The sequence below is a fragment of the Populus euphratica genome, unplaced genomic scaffold (genome assembly GCF_000495115.2).
Source record: "Populus euphratica unplaced genomic scaffold, PopEup_1.0 scaffold37.1, whole genome shotgun sequence".
NCBI classification, from domain to species: domain Eukaryota; kingdom Viridiplantae; phylum Streptophyta; class Magnoliopsida; order Malpighiales; family Salicaceae; genus Populus; species Populus euphratica.
Genome location: NW_011499909.1, coordinates 244087 through 266269, shown reverse-complemented (window position 1 = coordinate 266269; position 22183 = coordinate 244087). Strand labels below are relative to the sequence as shown.

The following is a 22183-nucleotide window of genomic DNA, read 5'->3' as shown; positions in this document are numbered from 1 at the left end:
CGACCCTTGACCCGTTAAATATTAATATCGTAAATATTAGCCCTGACATATAATAAGATTACCAGTTCAAAGATAGCAGCACGACTTTTTTTGTTCTTATTGTCGCATAAATTTTGGGTTGGTTGTTTCAACTCATGGCTATTAATCTTCCATAACCCTCTAAGAGGTTGATTCACGTGATAATAAAAATAAAATAAAATTCATTGAGGGATCGAATTTTATTACTGATTTTCTGAAGAATTAACGTATTTATATATGACTAGTCTTGCTCCCAAATATATTATAAACAAATATATATATTATACACATCTCCGTCCAGAAAAGCGACTGATTCCAGAGACGACGAGGAATTTATGGTTGATGTACACTTTGTTCAAAAATTTCTCCACTCTTAAGCTAAATAAAGAGATAAAATATTTTTTTTCAAGAGAAAAATCATTTTTCAATATCTATCAAAAGAGTTAAGAGCATTAAAATATATTATTTAAAGATTCATTCTTTTATCTCTACAACTTTTCTCAGTGTTTTTATTTAAAAAAATAAAAAATATTAATGTTAAATATATTAGAATACAAATGGGTTTTGAAAATATTTTTTTTATTGGAGTATACATAAGAAAATAAATTTTATTTTCACCATTTAAAAGATTATATTAATAATTTGACTCTTCTAAATAGCTTTATTATTAGAGATATTCTTACATGATTTTATATTTCTAAAAGCAAAATAATTATTATTTAACAGTTTTTAGGTTTTTTAGTGCAAAAAGCAAAAAAAAAAAAGAAAAGTAATTTTTATTTTTGCAATTAAGGTTCAATTGGGAGTATACTTCAGTGTGGTTGAAAATATGTTTGTCCCAACTAAAATTTTAAAAATATTTGATTAATTAAAATACAATATTTTTGCACGAATCTCACTTGAAATTCTTCTTGAAACAACAATAATAAAAAAACATAATTTATAACTTTTTTTAATTTTTTTTTAAAATAAATAATTATTTAAAGACCATTTATTTAAGCGGTTGCAGCAAACCGCATAAACAATTCATTTAGTAACATTAAAATGCAAATTATTAAAGCATGTTAAAACAGCTGTTTCATGAGAAGCAACTATCACGCGACTGCATCTATATGAGGTGATAATTGTATTCACCTTTTGAAGTAAACATGTCTAGATCAATTAATTCACCTGATACTATTCACCTCAAAAAGTGAATACTGCAGGTGCAGGTGAATCTCATTTGACATTGTTTACCTGAATAGTATCTTGATTGTTTTTTCGACTGTGTCCGATCCCATAATTTTTTTTAATTATATTTTATTAAAAAAATTAGTATTTAATATTATTTAATAATATTATATAAATTAGAAAAATATTGTATAATGACGTAGTATTTGTAAAATTTGATCGCAATTTCAATTTTATTTCTGATAATATTTTATCTGATTTTATTGCAAGCTCAAAATATCATGAAAATTGTAATTCTTATCAAATGAATTTCATACATGATGAAATTGTAAATAAGTTAATGTAATAATAAGAAATATTTGATATAAAGTATTATTTTTAACTAAACATATTAAATTACTTTTTATTCAACCTCAATTTTAATTAAAATTTTAATCAAATATATATAAATATCAAACCAATCTCAATTAAAAGTATTTTTTATAAATTAATTTTTTTAAAACCACAATCACAAAAGCTAACACAATATCAAACACAATCACTTTTTAAACTTTCTCATGTTTGTTTGTTATTAGAAAAGTTAGTTAATAGAAAAATTTTTCAGTTAAAGAAAAGTTATTAAATATTATAATAGAGTTTGGAAACACGGTTTAAATCATATTTTTTTAAATATTTTATTTTTTATATTATTTTGAAACAATAATATTAAAAAAATTAATTTTTTTTATTTTTAAATATTTTTAAATTAAAAATACTTTAAATTGTAATCGTTATAATATTTATTTTTAAATTAAAAATATTTTAAATTGTAATCGTTATGATATACTCAAATACCTCAAATAATATTATATAAGTATATTTTTTCACACATATAATGCTACTGGTGTATCTTTTTGTATAATCATAACTAATATTTTACTTATAATTAGAATGATTAATTTCTGGAAAACTATCGACCCTTTGTTTGTTTGGAAAGAAACCCCAAGGAATTAGAAATTAATCTAGAACTTTCATGCATGCTATCCATAACTTAACCATTTTTTTTTTATTTATCAACTTTTTTTTTTCTTCTTATTTATCAATCCTCATGCTCATGAGTTGGAATCTTTGTTTTAAACTTTTAAAAACCACATATAATATTTGGAAGAAATTATTAAGTATATTACCAATAATCTTTGCGTTTGTACTTTTAATCTCAAGTAATCTCTTACGTATCGCTTACGCCACCTAACGTGGGATAAAGAAACTGGGGGCTAAGGTTAAGTACGCCGCCTTATTAATCCAACCTTTATGTATACCTAGCCAAATAGCTCCTACGCATTCAGCTCCTTCTACACGTTATTTCTTCCATCTTCATCTTCAACAACCACACCGGCTTCCTCCATGTCTTTGAACATGGTGCCCAGTTCTTATGGTTCTACTGACTTGGAAGGCGCCAAGGGAAATGGATTTTTGGGATTGATGCAAGAGATGGAAGCTCCTGCAGCCAGTTTAAATGTCGACAACATCTCTCAAAACAGAGCCTTTGTTGGGTCTGTAAGTGAAGGGAGAGTGGAGAAGAAAAGGGGAGAAAAGAAGATAAGAAAGCCTAAGTATGCTTTTCAAACAAGGAGCCAGGTTGATATACTTGATGATGGCTATAGATGGAGAAAGTATGGTCAAAAGGCAGTGAAGAACAACAAATTTCCCAGGTAACTAAGTACTATATATACTCCTTAATATTTTTTCTCTTTTCTTTTTTTATAACTAACGATACTCTTTAATTTGCTTCAATACAACATATTTAAAGTATTCAACATATATAATTGTTTTTTATAAAATCCTCACATGTATAATTAAGACAACAAATTCAGTATTTTATATGGCAGTGAAAAAAATCGTGTTTGGTTATAAGAGTTTCCGAATCCGAGAAAATTAAGGATGACTATACCAAAATTTTCTTTTGGCTCATGCTCAAACATCGAACTTTTGGCAACATTTATTTATTAAAAAGTAATCACTTATAATTTTTTTTTAATTTTTTATATTTATTTTTTATTAAAAAATTAATTAATAAAAAATATTTTTTTATTAATTTTTTTAGTTTGATTTATAAAAAATATTTTATTTTTCTTTTAAATAAAAAATATTTTATTATCCATTAATTATCTCAAACTTACTTATAAATTTTTTAATTAATTTTTTAAATTTTATTTTGTTAATATTTGTTTAAATTTTATTTTTATATTAATTTTAATTATTATTTTTTTAATTAAATTTTTTATATTTATTAAATTTGATCATATTTTTTTATAATTTATATTATTTAAAATAATTTATAAAATATATTTTTTTAAAAATTTCCTTATCTTTCAAGTTTTTATCTGTTAAATTTAGTTTTTATTATTATTAATTTATTTTAAAATAATTTATAAAATTATATTTTTTTCAATTTTATTTTCCATGAAATTTTTTATCTGTAAAATATGATTATCATTCTTTTAATAAATTTTAAAAAATTAAAATAATTTATTTTTAGTTTATTTTTTTAACATTACCAAACATTAAAAAATATTTTACGATTTATTTTTGTAATCTTATCAAATATTAAAAATTATTTATTTTTTATAAAAATTATTTTTTAAATAAAATTATTTTTATTAAACAAACAAGCAAGATTATAATTTATTCAATTAAATTTTAGCTACAAGCTATTTAATTTAGAAGAATTGAATTCTCTTATTATTTTTATTAATGAGATTGTTTATTTCTATTCATGAGATTGGAATGATTTTCATACTTCAAATCCTGTCTTCAAAGCATTTATATATAAATATATTAATAAAAACTCTAAAATAAGTGTTTTATAACAATAATTTACAATAGTTTTTTATATATAATTTAATTTTTTTTTTAATTTCTTTATTTTATATGTAAATTCATTACCAATTTATCAAAAATGTTAAAAAGGATTATAATTAAAATAAAAAGAATTAAAATGCAAAACAATAAAGATATATTTTCACTTTAGTTTTATATTAGAAATTATGATTTTTTGATCTTTATACATCAAAATTTTTTAAAATTTTATTTACATTAGCATTTATTTTTCAATTTATTAGTTCATATATTTTATAAATGCATAAATATTGTATTTTCATTTCTTAGTTAAGAGAATAATGTTACAGGAAAATAGCAAGTATTAATCTAAAGTGCGCGAGTGTAGAATTATGGAGGAAGAAGGATATAAATAAAAACACGGAATTTTCTGATTGGATCTGTTACAGTATTATAGAAAATATTAAGGGCCACTATTTCTTTAGTATATATGTACTGAGCTAGTCTCAGCAATGATTTTCTGTCTAAATGTCGGTCAATGCAGTTTAGCACAATTATTCATGTACTGAGCTAGTCTCACCAAAGCATGCTCCAGCGGCCCGCCCGCCCGCCAGCTTATGGCAGCCTAAAATAGCCTTCTTTAGTGTTGTTTGATTATTCATCGCGGGCCCTACCTTCCTATTGTGGTATTAGGCCCTCCAGTTTAATGTCAGTTTGCTTCGTTCCTTTCTTTTATCTCTCATTGAATTTCAGGTCATCCATACTTCTGGGGTAAGGATCCTATTGGTAATGAGCCCAAGGAATCATCACAAAGAGCATTCGCTGAAGGTCTGTGGCGTCTGTCATGCCCTACATCAAATGGGTGCGATGACCTTTTACTTAATCCACTTGTCGATCCAAACTTGGCTCGGCTGGAGTGCTCCAAGGTGCTTGTTGCTGTCGCTGAAAAGGATCTGCTGAGAGATAGGGGGTGGCGCTACTATGAAAAGTTGAGGGAGAATGAATGGAGTGGAGAAGTGGAGATCATGGAGGCCAAAGGAGAGAATCATGTGTTCCATCTTCTCTCTCCTCCTGGGGAGAACGCTAGGCTCATGCTTGAAAAAATCTCTTCTTTCCTGAATCAGGACAAGGCCTAGGATCTGGGGAGAGTTTCTGTCAGGTTTTTGTTTTTTAATTGAAGGCTATCATATTTTATCATCTATTTGTTAGTTTTTGCATATTGAGATTCAGTCTCTCTACAATTGCATCTTTTTTTTTTTTTTTTTTTCAACTCATTTTTTTTTATCAATTTTATTATTCAACATTTATTATTTTATTTGTTTTCTATACAATTCTTTATTTTTTCATTAATTTTGTCCTTAAATGTTTGATTTTTATATGTTAAATTTAGCCTTTTTTCTTTTAATTGAATGTTTTTTTAGTTCATTCTCAGTCTTTAATATTTGGTTAAATAAAATTAAGCTTTTTTTTTTGTTTTGATTTAGATTTTATTGGGTTATCAAGGTTTCATGTTACTGTTTTAAATATTTTTTATTTAAAATATATCATCCAATATATTACCATCTTAAAATTTTAAAAGTATTTCAGTTTAATATGCATAGAATGTTTTACTTCTTAACATTTTTAGAATTGTTTTTAATGTTATAAAAAAATAATCTAACATGCAGCATAATATATAAAAAAATCTAGTGTTTATATATATATAGAAAATAAATTGAGATGGTATGATTGATCAATTTGGTGTGAGTGTGTTGCCCTTTTCTACAATTCCGTCTAGCTATTTTCAATACTGGACAATGTCTCATTATTTTTAATATATTCATGTACCTATTAAAAATTGTTTTATTTTAATATTAAGTACTAATTAAATTGTAATTACTATTTAGTTCTGTATCATAATCTTAATTGTGCAAAATTTTGGATGGAGATTGACCTTTTCTTTCTGTGGTTTTGTCATTTCAGTCGAGGCGAATTCATATAGCAGAGGGTGAAATAGAAATTGGAAGCTGTAAAATTAGGAAACGTTAGATTGCACATATGACTAATAATTATATATTATAAATAAATGAGAAAATGAGAGATGGTTATAAATTGGATGCATGAGCCAATAGTTTAAGTTTTTAGTTTAAGTTTTTAAATTGAAGATGATATCTATCTGTGTGTAAGCAAGCTCTTGTGTGCATGGATAATGCAAATGTCATACATTCTCTTGAACACAAACAACTCTTTGAGACGAGTGATGATTATGGTTAGATAGCTAAAAGAGGATTTGTGTTTGAATGGATCATACTTACATACGAGGGGGAGATATTTGTTAGGTAGGTATGAGTGGCAACTATCCCATTGAAAAAAAGAGGTGTGTGTGTGGTAGATAGATCCTTCACTTAATAATCTAAACTTTCGTATTAGAGATGGTGTTCATCTCTTGTGCGCAAGTCTACTATGATCCAAGAAAAAATCCCAAATATTGTTCCAAAAACTCTGATTATCACACGACCTGGAGAGCCAGAAACTATCAATACTTGGAAATTGTTGGCAGGGACAGAAGGTATTATGACTCCTCTCCTTCTTTCTCATCGGTTTCGCAGTTTCTCTTTTGATGTTTCTCGTGATCCAAGCTCAATACCTAACAGTCCCAAAATGAATATGCATCAGAATGGCACATTGTCTCATCGGTGGCTTCAAGTTGCTGATGAGGATGCTAATTCCAAGTGTCCGGGACTCGATCCTGTAGTAGAGGAAAAATATTGTTCGCAAGGTCCACTAGTGCTCCTTCAACATCTTTTCAATAGTTACGTGTCGAATATTAATTTTTAATGCAATTTAGTGAATTGTTAGCACGTAAACGTTATCTTCCTCGCTTTACTTGCCTCGGTTGAAGTAGCCAACGATAGGAAAATAATTCGTATTCTGTGACCACGATATGCTTTGGAATATATAGTGAATATATAATTTGGATGATGGATTCATGAAAGATTTTAATTACAATGAAGAATTATTTATTAATTAATAGGTAGGCTTCCTTGAGGTGGAAGAACTTGGACGACCCAGTATTATATATGAAAGAAAATCACTGCATGATCCCCTTGACTTGGAAATATCTAAATTAGTCATGTTTTGTTAAATTAACATATCTTAATTGACCTTAATCATAGAGTTTATGTAACTAATTATTTCTTTGTTTTCTGTCTGCAGAAGCTACTATCGGTGCACACATCAAGGGTGTAATGTGAAAAAGCAAGTTCAAAGATTAACTAAAGATGAAGGAATCGTGGTGACAACCTATGAAGGAACGCATTCTCATCAGATTGAAAAGTCTACAGATAACTTTGAGCATATCTTGAGGCAGATGCAAATCTACTCCTGATATCCTTGTAACTAAGTCCCTACATTAAGTTAGATTGAAGAAATTATAGCAGTTTAATCGCTTAGACTTGTAAATTATGTTAGTATTGGTTATTATCTCTAGATATAAAAGGTAGTAACAATGAAAATACAAAAGATAAAACAGAAAAAGAGATGGAGATACACTCGTCTTTGGTAATAGTGTATAAAATAAAATGATAGTTTCTATATTCTATTTGGTTATATGATAAACAAAACATAAAAAAATTTATTTTACTTCTAATATATATTATTGTTAAATTTATATATTTTTAAAAATAATTAGATATTATTTTTCTTACTTTACTTCATATTGAGTTTTAAAATTAAAAATATTATAGAACCAAAATTTATTTGATAGGTTAACTTGAAATTAGGTCAACTCTACACTTGAGATGACTCGAGTTTAAGAAAAAATAAAAAAAAAATTAACTTGACCTGATTCAATAAAATAACCAAGTTAATTCAGGATTAAATCCGGGTCAAATACTTGTTGATTTTTATTTATATATAAAAAATAGATTAAATTATTAAGGTTACTTTGATTATTTTAAATTTTTTTTTGAGTTAAACAGGTTAACCTTTTTTATTTATAACCTAAACGTTGCCTCATATTGACTTTCGAGTTGAGTTTTAAAACTATGATAATAATAAATTTTTATTCTTATATTGACATTCTCGATCTATGATCTAAGCCTTGTTTTAGATTAATTATCGAATCAAGTTTTAAAACTATTAAAATAATAATTTTTATTTTTATGTTGATTCAAATCAGCTCATGTTGACCCTCTTAACACATTTCTTAGTCTGTATCATAGGTTAACTTCCGAGTCAAGTTTTAAAACCGTGATAATTATTATTTTTATTTATATATTAACTTGGGTCAATAGTCGACCCCACTTGTTACTCGGGGCTTGTCTCGAGTCAACTCTTGAATCGGGTTTTACAGCCTTAATAATAATAACAACAATTTTTATTTTTACACTGACTCAAGTCAATTTAGGTCCGTTTGACCTGTGACTTAGGCTTTACACCAGATCGATCTGTTATTTGGATTTTAAAATTATTTTTACATGTATTAATTTAATAACTTTTAATTTGGAAGCTTTTTACAATGATATGTTATAAATAATAAATATTATCTTTGGAGACAAGTTCTCTTTGCATTTGCTGTTTTAAAAATACATAAAATTATTTTTAAATTATTTCATAAATATATTTATTTTTATATTCCTATCTTTTCAACTAAATATTTTTTTTTTATCCTTCTTATCTTTATATTTTTTGTTTTAGAATAATAACCAACCGCTATGTAATTATAATCTCCATGTATGTTCGTTTACAAGGTAAAAATTAAACCTCAATATAAAAGTTGCTATATGTACACTTTTAAATTATTTTTTTTAAAATGTCTTGGTAAACTATATTAAAATTAAAAATAAAATTTTAAAATGAAATAATATTATTTGATATATTTTCAAATAAAAAATAATTTAAAGTTCAAATACTATATAAATACAATAAAACGATTCGATGTAAAAAGAAAAAAAGAAAAAAGGAGTCAATCTATATATATACACTATAAAGCTATATTTAATAGTTATTTGACCAAACTAAACCCCACTCGTGACACATATCAACACAAAGTAAGGCATTTAACGACAGATTGATAGATATTGATCAGTACGCCACCGTGTTTTTCTTACAGTGAAGATTATAGATTGTACAAAGCAATCTGGAGAGAAAATTAGACTGCCATGCCATCTGGAGCTCCCTTCATTCCAAAACAAAGTGCAAGCACGCGCGCTCGCCATGAAATTCGAAGAAGCATAGCATAAGGAATTTTTTTTTATTAACATAAATATTTAGATTAGTTTGTTTAATTTTATGTATTTTGAAATTAATAATTATGTAAATTTTATATAATTTTAAAATTTATAAAAATTGTTAATCTTTAAAAAATATATTTAAAATCTAATTACTTAAATTATATTTTTATATTAAAAAAATATTTTTTATTAGCCTAATCGAGTTCAGACTCTTGAGTTTTTGATTTGTCTACATGTGTTGAGGATCTGCATCCAAACAGCACAAACAAACATGGTCACGGTGAAAGGATTTTGATGTATTTGAAAATATAATCGTGATTATTTTTAAAATGTTTTTTATATTAAAATAATATTTTTTTTATTTTTTAAAAATTATATTTAAAATTAACCCATTAAAATAATCCAAAACATATAAAAAATTAATTTTTAACTTAAAAAAATAAAACGCAGCCTTATGATTTCTTTCTTTCATTTGTCTGTTTGTAGCCCCGCTTCGCCTGATTTGCCTATCCTTGAAAGTTTGCCTTTTCACGATGACAAACCCCCACAGCTTGGAGTTTAAAAAACATGTGATAATAATTATCTATATATTAACAGTATTATAGCTTTACCAGGCCATATTTTTTTTGTTATTTTTTTTTGTTTTGTGTATTGTTTTTTGATTTTCTCTTTCTTTTTTTTTTCTATAAATTTTTTTGGGTTTTATATTTTTTTTAAACTTGTCTTTTTTTTTGTATTTTTTAAATTATCTTTATTAATTTTTTAATATTAAACTAGTTAAAAATTTAATTCTGTATTTTTTTTAAAACATTATGAATTACTATAATATTTTTCTACATATTTTTTTTTATGAATTTTTTTTCAAAATATCTCTATCAATTTTATTTTTTTCATATCAAGTTAATTGAGAATTTTACTTCGTAATTTTTTAAAAACATTATGGATTGTCAGAATATTTTTCTATATAATTTTTGTTTTGCTATAGTATTTTTCTATATGTTTTTTTTTTTAAATTATTTTTATTAATTTTTAATATTAAACTAATTGAAAATTTAACTTTAACTTCCCTTATATTTTTTTTTAATTTTTTTTAATCTTAAAAAAAATCTAAAGAAAAAACAATAGTGAAAAAACTTGTTATAATATATTGGGAGTTGAATGTTGACCTCAGCCCTCAGAATTATGCTAAATCAACCGCCAAACAGTTAAAATTAATAAATCATGCTCACATCAATGCGTATGCTCGTAATAAAATGAAAAAGAAAGGGGTATTTTTTGCATATTAGATGTTGGAGGGGTAACGTTGTAAAACAAAGCCGAAATTAAAGGTGGATTACAAATCAACAGATACGGGAAGCTGATTCACTTTCCGTCTGTTTACGAGGTGCATCTGTTTTTGTGGTGGTGGTATTGTTTTTTTTTTTTTTTGTTCTAAGTTAATTTTTTTTTATATTTTGAATTTTTATAGTATTTAGATATTAAAACTAAATTTAAAAAAAATTTAAAAATATTATCTTAATATATAAATTTAAAACGGACAGTTGCTGGACAGCAGCCAGCACCACACCAGACAAAAGCCCGATTCTACAAAGCCCAACAACACAAGCATAAACACAAATATATATTTCTTGGTCTCCAATCTATTTCTTGGTCTCCAATCTTAAATACTAGCTTTTTCACTCCCCAAGCACAAATATATATTTCTTGGTCTCCAATCTTAAATGCTAGCCTTTTCACTCCCCAAAAAAATCATGCTCTCTGTTCTTGCTCGCACTCTTTTAATTCAAAATCAAACTTAAAAAAAAAAACCCATCTATTTATTAAATTATTATTACTGTTATCAGTGGCTAACCATCCATGGCTATTACTCTCGGCAAGTTAACTATTCTCGTCGGTGCAGGTCCGTTAAATTTGTTTGATCTTATGTTTCTAATTTTCCTATAAACTTTGAACTTCTTTATTTTAGTCGCAAATTGATTTGATTGTATTTGTTTTTAATTTGGGATGTGTGGAGCAGTGAGTGAGTTTTAGGTTTTTGGAGGTGAACCCTTGATTCGATTGTTTTTTAGTGTGTGAACATGTTGTTCGTTAGCTCTAAATTTGAAACGAAGTATGTGCCTGTTTATGTGCGATTGTATTAGGGAGGGGTTTTGTCAGTGTTAGGGACCTTAGGCTCTTGATATAAAGTTGGGATTTTTTTTTTCTTTTTGGTGTGTTTGCTTTCTTTTGCTCTATAGTTAATTGCAACACTGAGTTGGTGAGATTCTGGTCTAGTTTGTCTGGTCAAGGGGTTTTGTTCTGTTGCATTGATGTCATCGGTCATACTTGATTTGCTGTGAAATTACCGTGCAGCTCTCAAAATAGCTAGAATTCTCTCTCTATGTGTGTGTGTGTTTTTACAGTTATTAAAAGTGATTCTGCTTCTTGATAATACTAATGAGTATTATTGTGTTTGATTACTTCTGCTTCTTGATAATACTAATGAGTATTCTTGTGTTTGAAGTGAATGTAAGTATTTGGCTTTATATGATACCAGAAAAAAATGAACTTGAATCCCTTATCTTGCCACTGGTAGTTGAATTAGATGATGGGATAATTCTAGAATGCTGGGCTAGTTAGCAATCGGGTATTTAATTAGACAAATGTAGTACCTTGAAGTGGAATAATAAGTGCCTTCTATCTTGTAGGCAAAAAAGAAAAAAAGTGAAAATATGTGCTCGTGAGGGGCAACAACTTCAGTGTCTAAAATCTAATAATCATGTTAGCTGGGCCATATCTTATTTAGTTGGAGAAATATGAGTCCAGAATGGGCGGAATGCTGGGGAACACTCACTTAGGGTACTTTAGTGGTCGGGGATTATTAATAGACTAGGCATCACTTTCATTCTTTCTAGATTGTTCCGTACCCCTAAACCCATCACCGAGGTCCTGGTCAAGCTTTCATAGGAAGCCTATTTACCCCCATCTCGCCATTATTCCAACCACCTTATTGACCCCCTTGCTGATAGTCAATAACTCCATCTCTGTTATGCATGTCTAATGCTTCTGTCTAGTGTATCTTAATCAGACTGGTACAGTAATGTCCATGTGTGATCCTAGCCTTGATAAGCAAATTTCTCTCCTTTGTACCTTCAGATGTTTCCTTTTGATCTAAATCAAAGCCATGCTCTGTAGAAATAATTTTCTTACTTAATTAGTTGTCTTCTGGATTTTAGGTATTCTTGGCTCGGTTCTTGCGAAAGAGGGGCGCATGCCTGATGTTTCTAGTTTTGTTTCAGGAGCTTTCAAGGTACTTATATGACTTATTGTGATCTCTTAGAAGTTCAAAAAGTTCAATGAATATTTGGGGGTTTATCTTCATTCATAGTAGACTTGCTTGCAGTATCTCTATTATTTATGTCTTAACGGGTGGATTATGATCCATTACATCAGCCCTTTTACCTATAACTTCGTATTATCTTTACTAGACATGCTTTTGTGATGATTTTTTTGTCTTTTATTGCTTGTCTTTACTGGCATTTTTCAGTGTCTACGGTGGAGTGCATTGAAAATCTCGTGTCTTAGGTTTGCATTGTTTCAATTCAGTCATTCACGAGATAATCTGTCTTTTGTTTAATTTTTGGGTTCTATTAATGTAGGACCTCATTGAATGCAATACAACTTGAATGTTATTGTGATGTTACAGCCTTGATTATTTGAACCCAGCTATTTGCATAAAATTTGGTTTACCACGTTGCTTGTAGCATCTGTTGTCACTGATTAACTGTTGTTTAATTGACTCTTTGGATAAAATATTTTGTCAAGTACTTTTTTTATACTTGTTGCCTATGTCTTTTAGAAACTATAATGCGATTCAAAATGTAGCATTAGATTCTCAGCAATTCTTAGTCTGCTTCATACTGATTGCTAGTGATTTATCTTTCTCCACAGATTGCTCTCAGGCAACTTAAACAAGATGATACTGCTTCATCAGTTAGCAAGTCTAGCAAGCCTCCAAATGACTCTTTGATGGCTCAGGTTTGCTTGTCAATTTTATGGTTCTTTATAAGTTCTCCCTATTCAAATTCAATTTGCAACATTCTTACATGCTTTAATCTTTTAATCCAATTCAATTGATAATGATTTTGCCTTTGCACTTTCTCGAAGATAATCCAGTAACCCAGTTGTAACTGATAGTGTTGTTGGTGATGACTGCTTGCATTTTGAAGTGACTAAATGAAATCTTCTTTAAAATCTAACTTTTATGACAGGGATTTTTTTTTTTTCATTTGGTAGCAAAAGTAAAAATCTCGAAGTGACAGGATAAGATGGTGAGAAATACTCATTTTGCTGTGCTTCCTACTCTGGAAATAATTTATTTTTTAGGCTTTCTTTCCTGACATTTGTTTGGACAACCAAATAAACTTCAGAACTTGTACTGTCTGAATGATTTATTGCGTAGGAACAAAATTTTGTTCATCTTTTTTTTTTTCCTTTTTTTTTGGTGAATGCCTGAATGTTAAACAGTCACTCATTGGATCTAATTTGATTGTTCAGGACTTAATTTGTTCAAATTTTCTTTTGTAATTATATGTGCTCATCATTTGAGGAAATGAATTATCATGTGCTTTAGGTTGAAGTGTCTGTTAGAGATTGAGAGTACTAGATTGCATGTTTTACAGGTAACCAGCCTTCGACAAGAGCTGCAAATGTTGGCATCAAGTAGACCAGTCACAATTGTAACTGCAAATGGGACAGGTTTGGATTCTGATCCTTCTCTTGCATCTGAAACAGGAGATGAGTTATGTTGTGTCCATCCTGTTCTAACCACACATCTGTGGACTGGACTGGTCATGGTGGAACTTTTGCCCATTTTATTGCTTGAAAAATTACTGAAAGCATCATGAGGCTATATACTCCTTATTGTGTTGTGCAACTTGTATTTCCAGGAATCACAGTCTGCTTCACATAGTTACCATATTTGCATTGTATGTATTTGTCACTCCAGTCAACAGTCTGCTTGAAAAAGTTTATGGCTGAATCTGCACTATATTGTCACACAGATACCCATCTACACTGAGAAATACGAAATACACTAAAATAAATGTCCAATGTAATATAATATTGGGTTTTTAAAGTCCTTTTCTCTTGCAAAAATCCATGACACAAAGAACAACAGAATAAATTTTTTAATGTTTCTTGTAATTTCTAATTTTCTCGGAGGGGAAGTGGTGCTGCTAGGTCCTTCTCTGTTGTAATATACCTGTAAAGTTTATGTGCCTATGGATGTCCTTGCTTTATTCAATCTTTTACACCCCTCCCCCCCAACCTTTTTTTTTCCTTTTTTGATGTGGTAATGTACATCTCTGAACTGTATCAGGTTTCTCATTTCTCAATGGTTATGCTGTGACAGTTTCACATTTAACCATCGATTGAAACTGTCCAACATTGTTGTTCATCTGTGTGTTGTGAACTTGAGTTTCCATTTACTTGTTTGTTATGTTTCGATTTCCAATTTAGGAAATTTACTTCACTGAAATGTATCTGGGTCCTCAACTGTATGCTCTGTTGTTTCATATTTAAACAACGATCAAATTTGTCTTTGCTTCTATACATCTTTGCACGCGAGTGCTATTTATCTCTTTACAACTTCATCTCTGTATAGTCTCTTGAGAAATCTTAGACCATGTTCTTATTCTTGACATCAAGTGCTAATCTTCCATATAAACAACTTGCTAATTACTCATCTTTGGTCAAGTTCCTATAATATATGCTGGCTTTGATTATGCACTAATTTTGGACTGTTCTCTGACACTTCTATAATGTGCAGGCGCTAATAAATATGGTGTAGTTGTTGTGGTGATAGTTGTTGGATATGGCTATGTTTGGTGGAAGGTAATGGTTTCCTTTTTCGATTGATCTTTTGGTGTAATGTGTGTATAGGCACCATTTTGTCAAACATTACAATATATCATAAGGATCTAATTCATGTTCCTTGTATTACATCATTTAATGGAGTATTATTAATACTGAAAAAATATTTCTTCCCTTGAGGTTTGAAGTGCTAAGTAACCAAAATTCAGCAATTGGTTAATACTTGAGTTTATTATCACTCTACCTCTTGTTGATATGTCCTGAGCTCCATCCTGTTCCTTGGTTTGACTGGTGCTCTATTCTTATAATTGTTGTATGTTTTCAGGGTTGGAAACTTCCTGATATGATGTTTGCAACCAGGCGTAGTTTATCTGATGCTTGCACTTCTATAGGCCAACAACTAGAGAATGTTTATGGGTCAATCAGGGTAAGATTTTGAACTTTTGTATTGGTTTTTCAATGAAATAAAACTAGAGTTGAAATGTTTAATTTTGCTTATGGATTTTGAAATTAGAGCTTTCTTATCCCAATACATGTTTTTTTGGTCTGTAGAGTACCAGGAGGCATTTATCTTCAAAGATTGATGGTGTGGACACAAATTTGAATGCCATTGCAGAACTGACAGCCAGTACTCAAGAAAGGGTGGGTCTAACCTGGATATTAGCTAATTTGTTAGTGCAGTAGTAATACTGATATAGAAAGTATGTTGGCACATGTAGGTTACTGAATTGCGAGAAGATTCAAGTAGGATCGGCAACGATGTTCGATATGTCCGTGATGCTGTTGAAACATTGGTGATCAATCTCGATACTAATAATTCCTTTTGTTCATCCATTTTTTAAAAATTCATTCTGGATGTGAAATCAGAAACTTATTTGATTTTTTTTTTAATTTTCTTAGGAACTAAAAATTAGCAGAATTGAAGGGAAACAGGTAATTATTATATCAACATCATATGCAGTGCTATCAGAAATGATTTGTTTATTCCAACTGTGGTAACTGTTATTGATTTTGATATTATATTATCATATGCAGTGCTATCAGAAATGATTCGTTTATTCTACCTGTGGTAACTGTTATCTAATTTGACATCTATTTAGGATTTGACAACCCTAGGAGTAAAGAGGCTGTGTGACTATGCCTCCAGTTTGGAAAACAACTTACTTGAAGAGAATGTCCAGGCACGTCGACATCTTTTTGATTCCTTTTGCCTTTTTCAATACTTTGTTATTTGACTTTACTGTTAACCATGCTCCACAAATTCTGCAGACTTCAGCTTCCAGTTCACGGCTAGCATTCTCATCAAAGGTAGCTGTAGTTATTGGAGACACCATACCTATATTTTTAAAAGCTAGATAATGTCTGTTTTGTTTCTCTTGCTTTAGGTTAGTGGGGAGATCTGTTTGAGATTAGAATTTGATTATTTTTACCGGACATATCTGGGCCAAATGATTCTTTCTGTTATGCTAATCATTGGCCATATGCTTAAAATAGCATTGCTAAAGTGCTATATGTTCCAAATATGGTTTCTAGTGCCTACCGTTTTCACTAGTTTTTGTCTTGTTATTAACCAGGCTGGGGCATTACCTGCTCCATCAAGTGAACCATCAACTCCTTCTGCCTTGAATGGATCTCAAGAGGTTTGTTTACTCTTGAAAACTTTGTTTCTTCTGCCTGTGGCCAAAATAAATTCTGTGAGCTTCAATGAGAGTTTTTTTATGATTTTTCATATGTTATGACTTACCCTGATTCCCAGTCCAAGAATAATCTAATATAGCCATCTTATAAGTTTTAAAAAATTGGTATATGACTTTTATTCCATGCTATGAGCTTGCTTGATGTTCCCCCTTTTCAGTTTGTGTTTTGTCTGAAACTCTTCCCAACACTTCGAAGAATATAATTACCTCAATTTCCTTTCCTTGATTTTTCCTTTCTCAGGTTCAAAGGCTCCCTCGCAATGCTGCATCAGCCTCCAGCCAGAAGGTTAAGATTGAATTTCATTTTGCACTTTACACCCTTATTTATATATTTTCTTGACATCTAAATTTTTTAATGTAACGTTTCCAGGGAAGTACTGAGATTTCAGGAGTGGCTGAGGTTGCTAGCAGCCTTGGGATTTCAAATGTTATCCATACACCAGAAGAAACAAGTAATGGAACAAGGTGGTTTAAACCGGCATTTCTTATGAGAACCCGCAGCGCAATAAACAGTGTAGCGCAACAAACAAGTTCAAGTAAACAGCAATCATGATGATATTTTCCAATGAAAATCATTTTACTCCTGTGCTGTAATTAGTTTACTCTGGGAGATGCTTCAAGTTTGGCTGTTACTGGTGGTAGGAGTCGCCTTATGAATACAAATACCAGAATGGTGCTGAGTTTTGTAGAGATGCTTATGTTTAAAGGTTAATATCATTCTTGATATGAACAATATAGGTTAGAAATATGAGTAGTGGATCTTAGAGGGGAAAGGGGGAAAACAAGGTACTTCTTAATACGTGTGAGAATTTCTGCTTAAAAGGATGATGCCAAATAATAATGGAAGAACTCTCCTCATCACGTCTTCGGTTTGATGGGAGATTTGTTTTTCGATGTTACAAATGTATCACTGGCGCGCATGGTTCTTGGCTTAAAACTGTTGGCGTTGCTTTCCTCAGGATAAGCAGCATCTCATCTCATGTTAAGGATCGAAGAGCAGCCTGGATGCTAATTCCAAAATGGTGCTGGCATCTTGAGAGACGGTTGACAGTAAAGCATTTAAGAAGGAAGCAGGTGTAGTGGAACTGGAGCCATTTTCTGAAGCTGATAGTTGCTCCAAGCAACACATGTCATAGTCATTGTTTTGACATGTTTTAGCGTGGACGGGTTGTTTCTTTAATATCCGCGGGTCGGTTTTTTGATAAATATATGGGTCGGGATTCCATGACAGAGTGAGCCCTGATTTAACTAAACTCATGTCTCCCCATCGATGTTACGGGTGTTTTTTTTAAAAAATTAATTGATTGGTTTTTTAATAATTATATTCAATTCAATTTAATTTTATAAATCATAAATTCAATTTATTCATTTTTTTTTTGGATCTAAGCTAGTTGTATATATTAGGTTGAAGTAAATCGGGTCGGTTTTTTGATAAATATATGGGTCAGAGTGAGCCCTGATTTAACTAAACTCGTGTCACACCATCGATGTTACGGGTTTTTTTTTTTAAATATAAATTGGTGGGTTTTTTAATAATTATATTCAATTTTATTTTATTTTATAAATCATATATTCAATTTATTCAAATTTTTTTTTTGGATCTAAGCGAGTTGTATACACTAGGTTGAACTAAATTGTGTGTGGATATTAATATTTAAGAGTTAAGTTTATATTACTTATTTTTATGGGTCTGCATTTAGAAGAAGACTTTCAACCTCAAATCTAGATCTCATGTCACCATAATTAAATTCTAGTTATCTCTTAGGTCTTTTTATTTTTTATTATGTTAAAAAGTAAACATAGTAATACAAAATTTAAAGTCAAAAAAAACAGTCATTGGCCTACATTGTAAGAAAAAATAAAATTTCTAATCTAAATAGGAAAAATAAAAAAAACATAAAAAATAATATTTCTAAATTAAATAAAAATAAAAATAAATACTCAATCTACAAGCAACTAAATATTTGATTGATATTAAAGATAAGTAAACTTTTATTAATAAATTAAATATATTTATATAAACAAAATCTATACCACATTGATTGACTACATAGCATAAAAATTAATATATTTTTTTATGTTGCTATTAATCAGGTAGTCAATTCTTGTTTCAATTAAATATAATGCAGGTTACTTTCAATACCCAACTCCGTGGTCTTCTATCAAAAACATTTGTTCTAACAAACAGACGATTATTCCTCTATGTTGAGGTTGCAAAAGCTTCCTTCTATTTTTTGTTTGGATATCTGCAATAATCTCAGTTACGTAAACAATAGAGCTAAGATTTTGACATAATTATGAAAGAAAGGTTCAATATCCAAACCATATTATGTCCAAGGCCAGGTTGATGCTGCAACATGTCCTTCCATAGCTGCACAGTACATGTTATGCACTTGCTTTTAGAGATAGGGTTTGCTTTCGTTAACATCAAATTCTTACAATGAATGTTTTCAGTTTGCAGAAAATGAACATCTACCATCAGAGAACAAGAGAAGGATCGCCCAACTCCCATGTGTGTTGAATCATGAACATTTCAAGTTCTATGCACAAGCTCTCTGGGTCCTGACTATTCTCAGGTGCTGTATTGCTTACTTACCTTGTATAAGCTCATTACTGTTACCCTTAGATCACTTGGTCAAGTTAATCATGAAGGATTTGGATGGCAACCTTCGCAGTCAATTAAGCAATGTAGTTGTAGGAGTGTGGTATTCTCTAGACCCTTTGGCTTCTTTTATTTATCGAAAAAAAAAAAAAACTTGGGGGTTTAGGGTTTTTCCTCGTACTAGTGCCTGCAAATTGTAACTGTTAATAGGCAAGGAGATAAATTGCCACAGCAATATTTATTTCTTTAATTCAGTCTTGGGTCTTACCCTGTTCAGTGAAAGTCGTACACTTAACATGATTCTATGCTATGATGCTGCATGACTGGAAACAACAAGGAACGAAAAGCAAGTTAAATATTAATGGAATGGAATATTCCTCGCAAAAGCACTGCTATTATGGTATGAAATGTAAAGCAACTTTTGGGCCACTTGCTTGAAATAGGTGGTGGCTGTCATGAAAACATATGAATTATGAACTTTTTTAGTGTGTGTATATTATTCAAGTCTCTTCACGTCGAGGGACCCTCACCTTAATAAAATAAAAGTCCGATGAAAGTGGCTGAAACCTTTTAATATTTTATAAGCTAATGTTTTTCTTCCGAAAACCAAAATAGTAGTGTACGAACATCTAGGTATAGGTCTGCTTTTTTAGATATTATTTGTCTAAATTCTATGTACTTTAAAATTTACAATTATTGTATTATTAATTTTAAAATATATAAAATTAATTAAAATACATATAAATTCTTATTGAATATCTATATTAATAAATAAATAAAATATAAAGGATAAAACATAGTTTTAGACTCTAGTAAATTCATTTCATGGAGTGAGTTTTGGGCATGTCTACCCCATACGTGTACCTTTATCCATTAATTTATATATGTACACGTAGTAGGCATTTTGGGGGGAATGGGTTATGCAGAAGGACCATATGTGATAAAAGGACTGAAAATGTGAGGGTTGTTGAGCCCAAAGTTAAATTAGAGGGATTAAAATGACTATATGTCAAAAGTTTCGGGACTTGTATAAATATAATTAAGCCCATACGTGTACCTTTATCCTCTAATATTCTCACTGTAAACTTTATAGAAAACCTAGTACGTTGGCATATCGTAGTGAGCTGAATAATATAGGGCTTAATTTGCTATGATGGAGCAATGCATGCCATGTTTCCATTTCTGTCGATCACGTTACTAGCTAGCATCACTGATCAGGTGGAACTCCAGCATTCCATAACATATGCGATAAGCTATGATCATAAGAGTCTGTAGTCGAAAGTTAGAAACCACCTAGGGCTCGAAGCAATGCCACAAGGCCGAGCTTTTTATCCGTATTCTAAATGGAAAGAGTCGAGTCACTGATCATAGAACTTTAGGCATTCCAATATTCCTTAACATATGCAATAAGTTATGATATATTAGAGTCTAAACTCAAAAGTTAGAAACCACCAGGAAGCGAAGCCAAAGGGCCTAGCTTTTTATCCGTCTTTTAATGAAAGAGTCACTGATCATGGAACTTCAGGCACAGCCGCGTCCCCTACAATGAAACCAAACCTATGGCGGGATGACGGATGCTTTTTCTAAGAGGTCAGCTTTGATTAAGATAGGAATTTCCTTTCATTAGTAAAATAATGACTTTGCTTATATGAATTTTCAATATAGAGAAAATACTACTATGATTTTTTTATTGAGGGAATGAAAAAGGTATAATATATTAATATTAATATTAACATATGCTAGCTAGATTAGCATAATATATATTAATATATTATGTTTTGGTCCTTCAATTTTTTTATGGATTTTTTTTAATTTAAAATTTAGGTTTTTTATTTTTTTATTTTTATCCTTTTACTATGTATTAATTTTATAATTTATTTTAATTTACTTTATATAAAGTTATCTTGGTTTTATAACTCGATCACGAGCTATGTAAGTTAACCATGTTGATTCAATTATTTTTTTTATTTTTTAATTAATTTTTTTCTCAAATTCATCTTGCAATATTAGGATGATTGGAATTAAGTTTTATAATTTTTTTTAATGTTTTTTTTATCTATGGAGCTATTACGATTTCATGACCCTGGTTATCGGTTTTCTTGGTTAGCTAGGTTGACTCGTGTTTTTTTATTGAATATTTTTTTTTTAATTTTATCTTTCAATATTAAGTATTTAAAAATAAAATCTATAACTTTTTTTTATCTCCTTTATATGAAGATAATAAGACACTAACTATGTTAGCTTTAGCTAAAGATTGTTTAAAATATTTGATTATATTATTAGTTAACTTTATATGAAGATAATAAGACTCTAACTATGCTAGCTTTAGCTAAAGATTGTTTAAAATATTTGATTATATTATTAGTCTTGCACTTAACCATGTAAATTCATCAATATCCAATTGTTTTCTTTCTTAGTAAAGGGTTCAAGAACTAATATATTCTACTTTTTCACAGGGATACACTATTAAGAATAGATATATAATAACTCATATGATATTTAAATTTACTAGAAATTTTAAGTTCATATATGTGTTTAGAAATATCTTTAAAGTAACGATGTGGTACTTTTATTACTAACTCAAATAACAAGTAAGTAATATCCTTAATAATTAATTGGTTTCATATATTAGTTGTAAGAGATTCCAACTCAAATGAAATATTTTTTTTATAGTAATATCTTTATCTCAACTCAAATGAAATATTTTTTTTATAGTAACATCTTTATCTCCCAGTGTTCATCATCATTTTGGTTTGAAATTACACCATTTAAATCCATTTCACCTTCTTGATTATCTAATCTAGCTTATAAGT

The 22183-nt window shown here is 29.4% G+C and overlaps 2 protein-coding genes across 4 annotated transcripts; both read left to right on the top strand.

The window, feature by feature from the left end:
- The first annotated feature begins 2472 nt into the window (after nucleotides 1-2472).
- Nucleotides 2473-7483, top strand: LOC105133717 (probable WRKY transcription factor 75). Its single transcript, XM_011037804.1, has 2 exons — nucleotides 2473-2879; nucleotides 7201-7483. Exons 1-2 carry the CDS (start codon nucleotides 2572-2574, stop codon nucleotides 7370-7372), a joined length of 480 nt encoding a protein of 159 aa, XP_011036106.1. The 5' UTR covers nucleotides 2473-2571; the 3' UTR covers nucleotides 7373-7483.
- A 3503-nt stretch (nucleotides 7484-10986) lies between these two features.
- On the top strand, nucleotides 10987-17664 carry LOC105133716 (uncharacterized). 3 transcript variants are annotated; one of them, XM_011037801.1, is made up of 14 exons: nucleotides 10987-11118; nucleotides 12434-12507; nucleotides 13149-13235; nucleotides 13880-13955; nucleotides 15028-15092; nucleotides 15397-15498; nucleotides 15624-15713; nucleotides 15791-15865; nucleotides 15972-16004; nucleotides 16172-16252; nucleotides 16341-16379; nucleotides 16646-16711; nucleotides 17010-17054; nucleotides 17139-17664. In XM_011037801.1, exons 1-14 carry the CDS (start codon nucleotides 11076-11078, stop codon nucleotides 17319-17321), a joined length of 1059 nt encoding a protein of 352 aa, XP_011036103.1. In that variant the 5' UTR covers nucleotides 10987-11075; the 3' UTR covers nucleotides 17322-17664. The 3 variants fall into 3 exon arrangements, with proteins under 3 accessions (XP_011036103.1, XP_011036104.1, XP_011036105.1); XM_011037803.1 differs by lacking the exon at nucleotides 12434-12507 and adding an exon at nucleotides 13469-13528 and having other exon boundaries at nucleotides 11043-11118; XM_011037802.1 differs by lacking the exon at nucleotides 12434-12507 and having other exon boundaries at nucleotides 10988-11118.
- Nucleotides 17665-22183: the final 4519 nt, after the last annotated feature.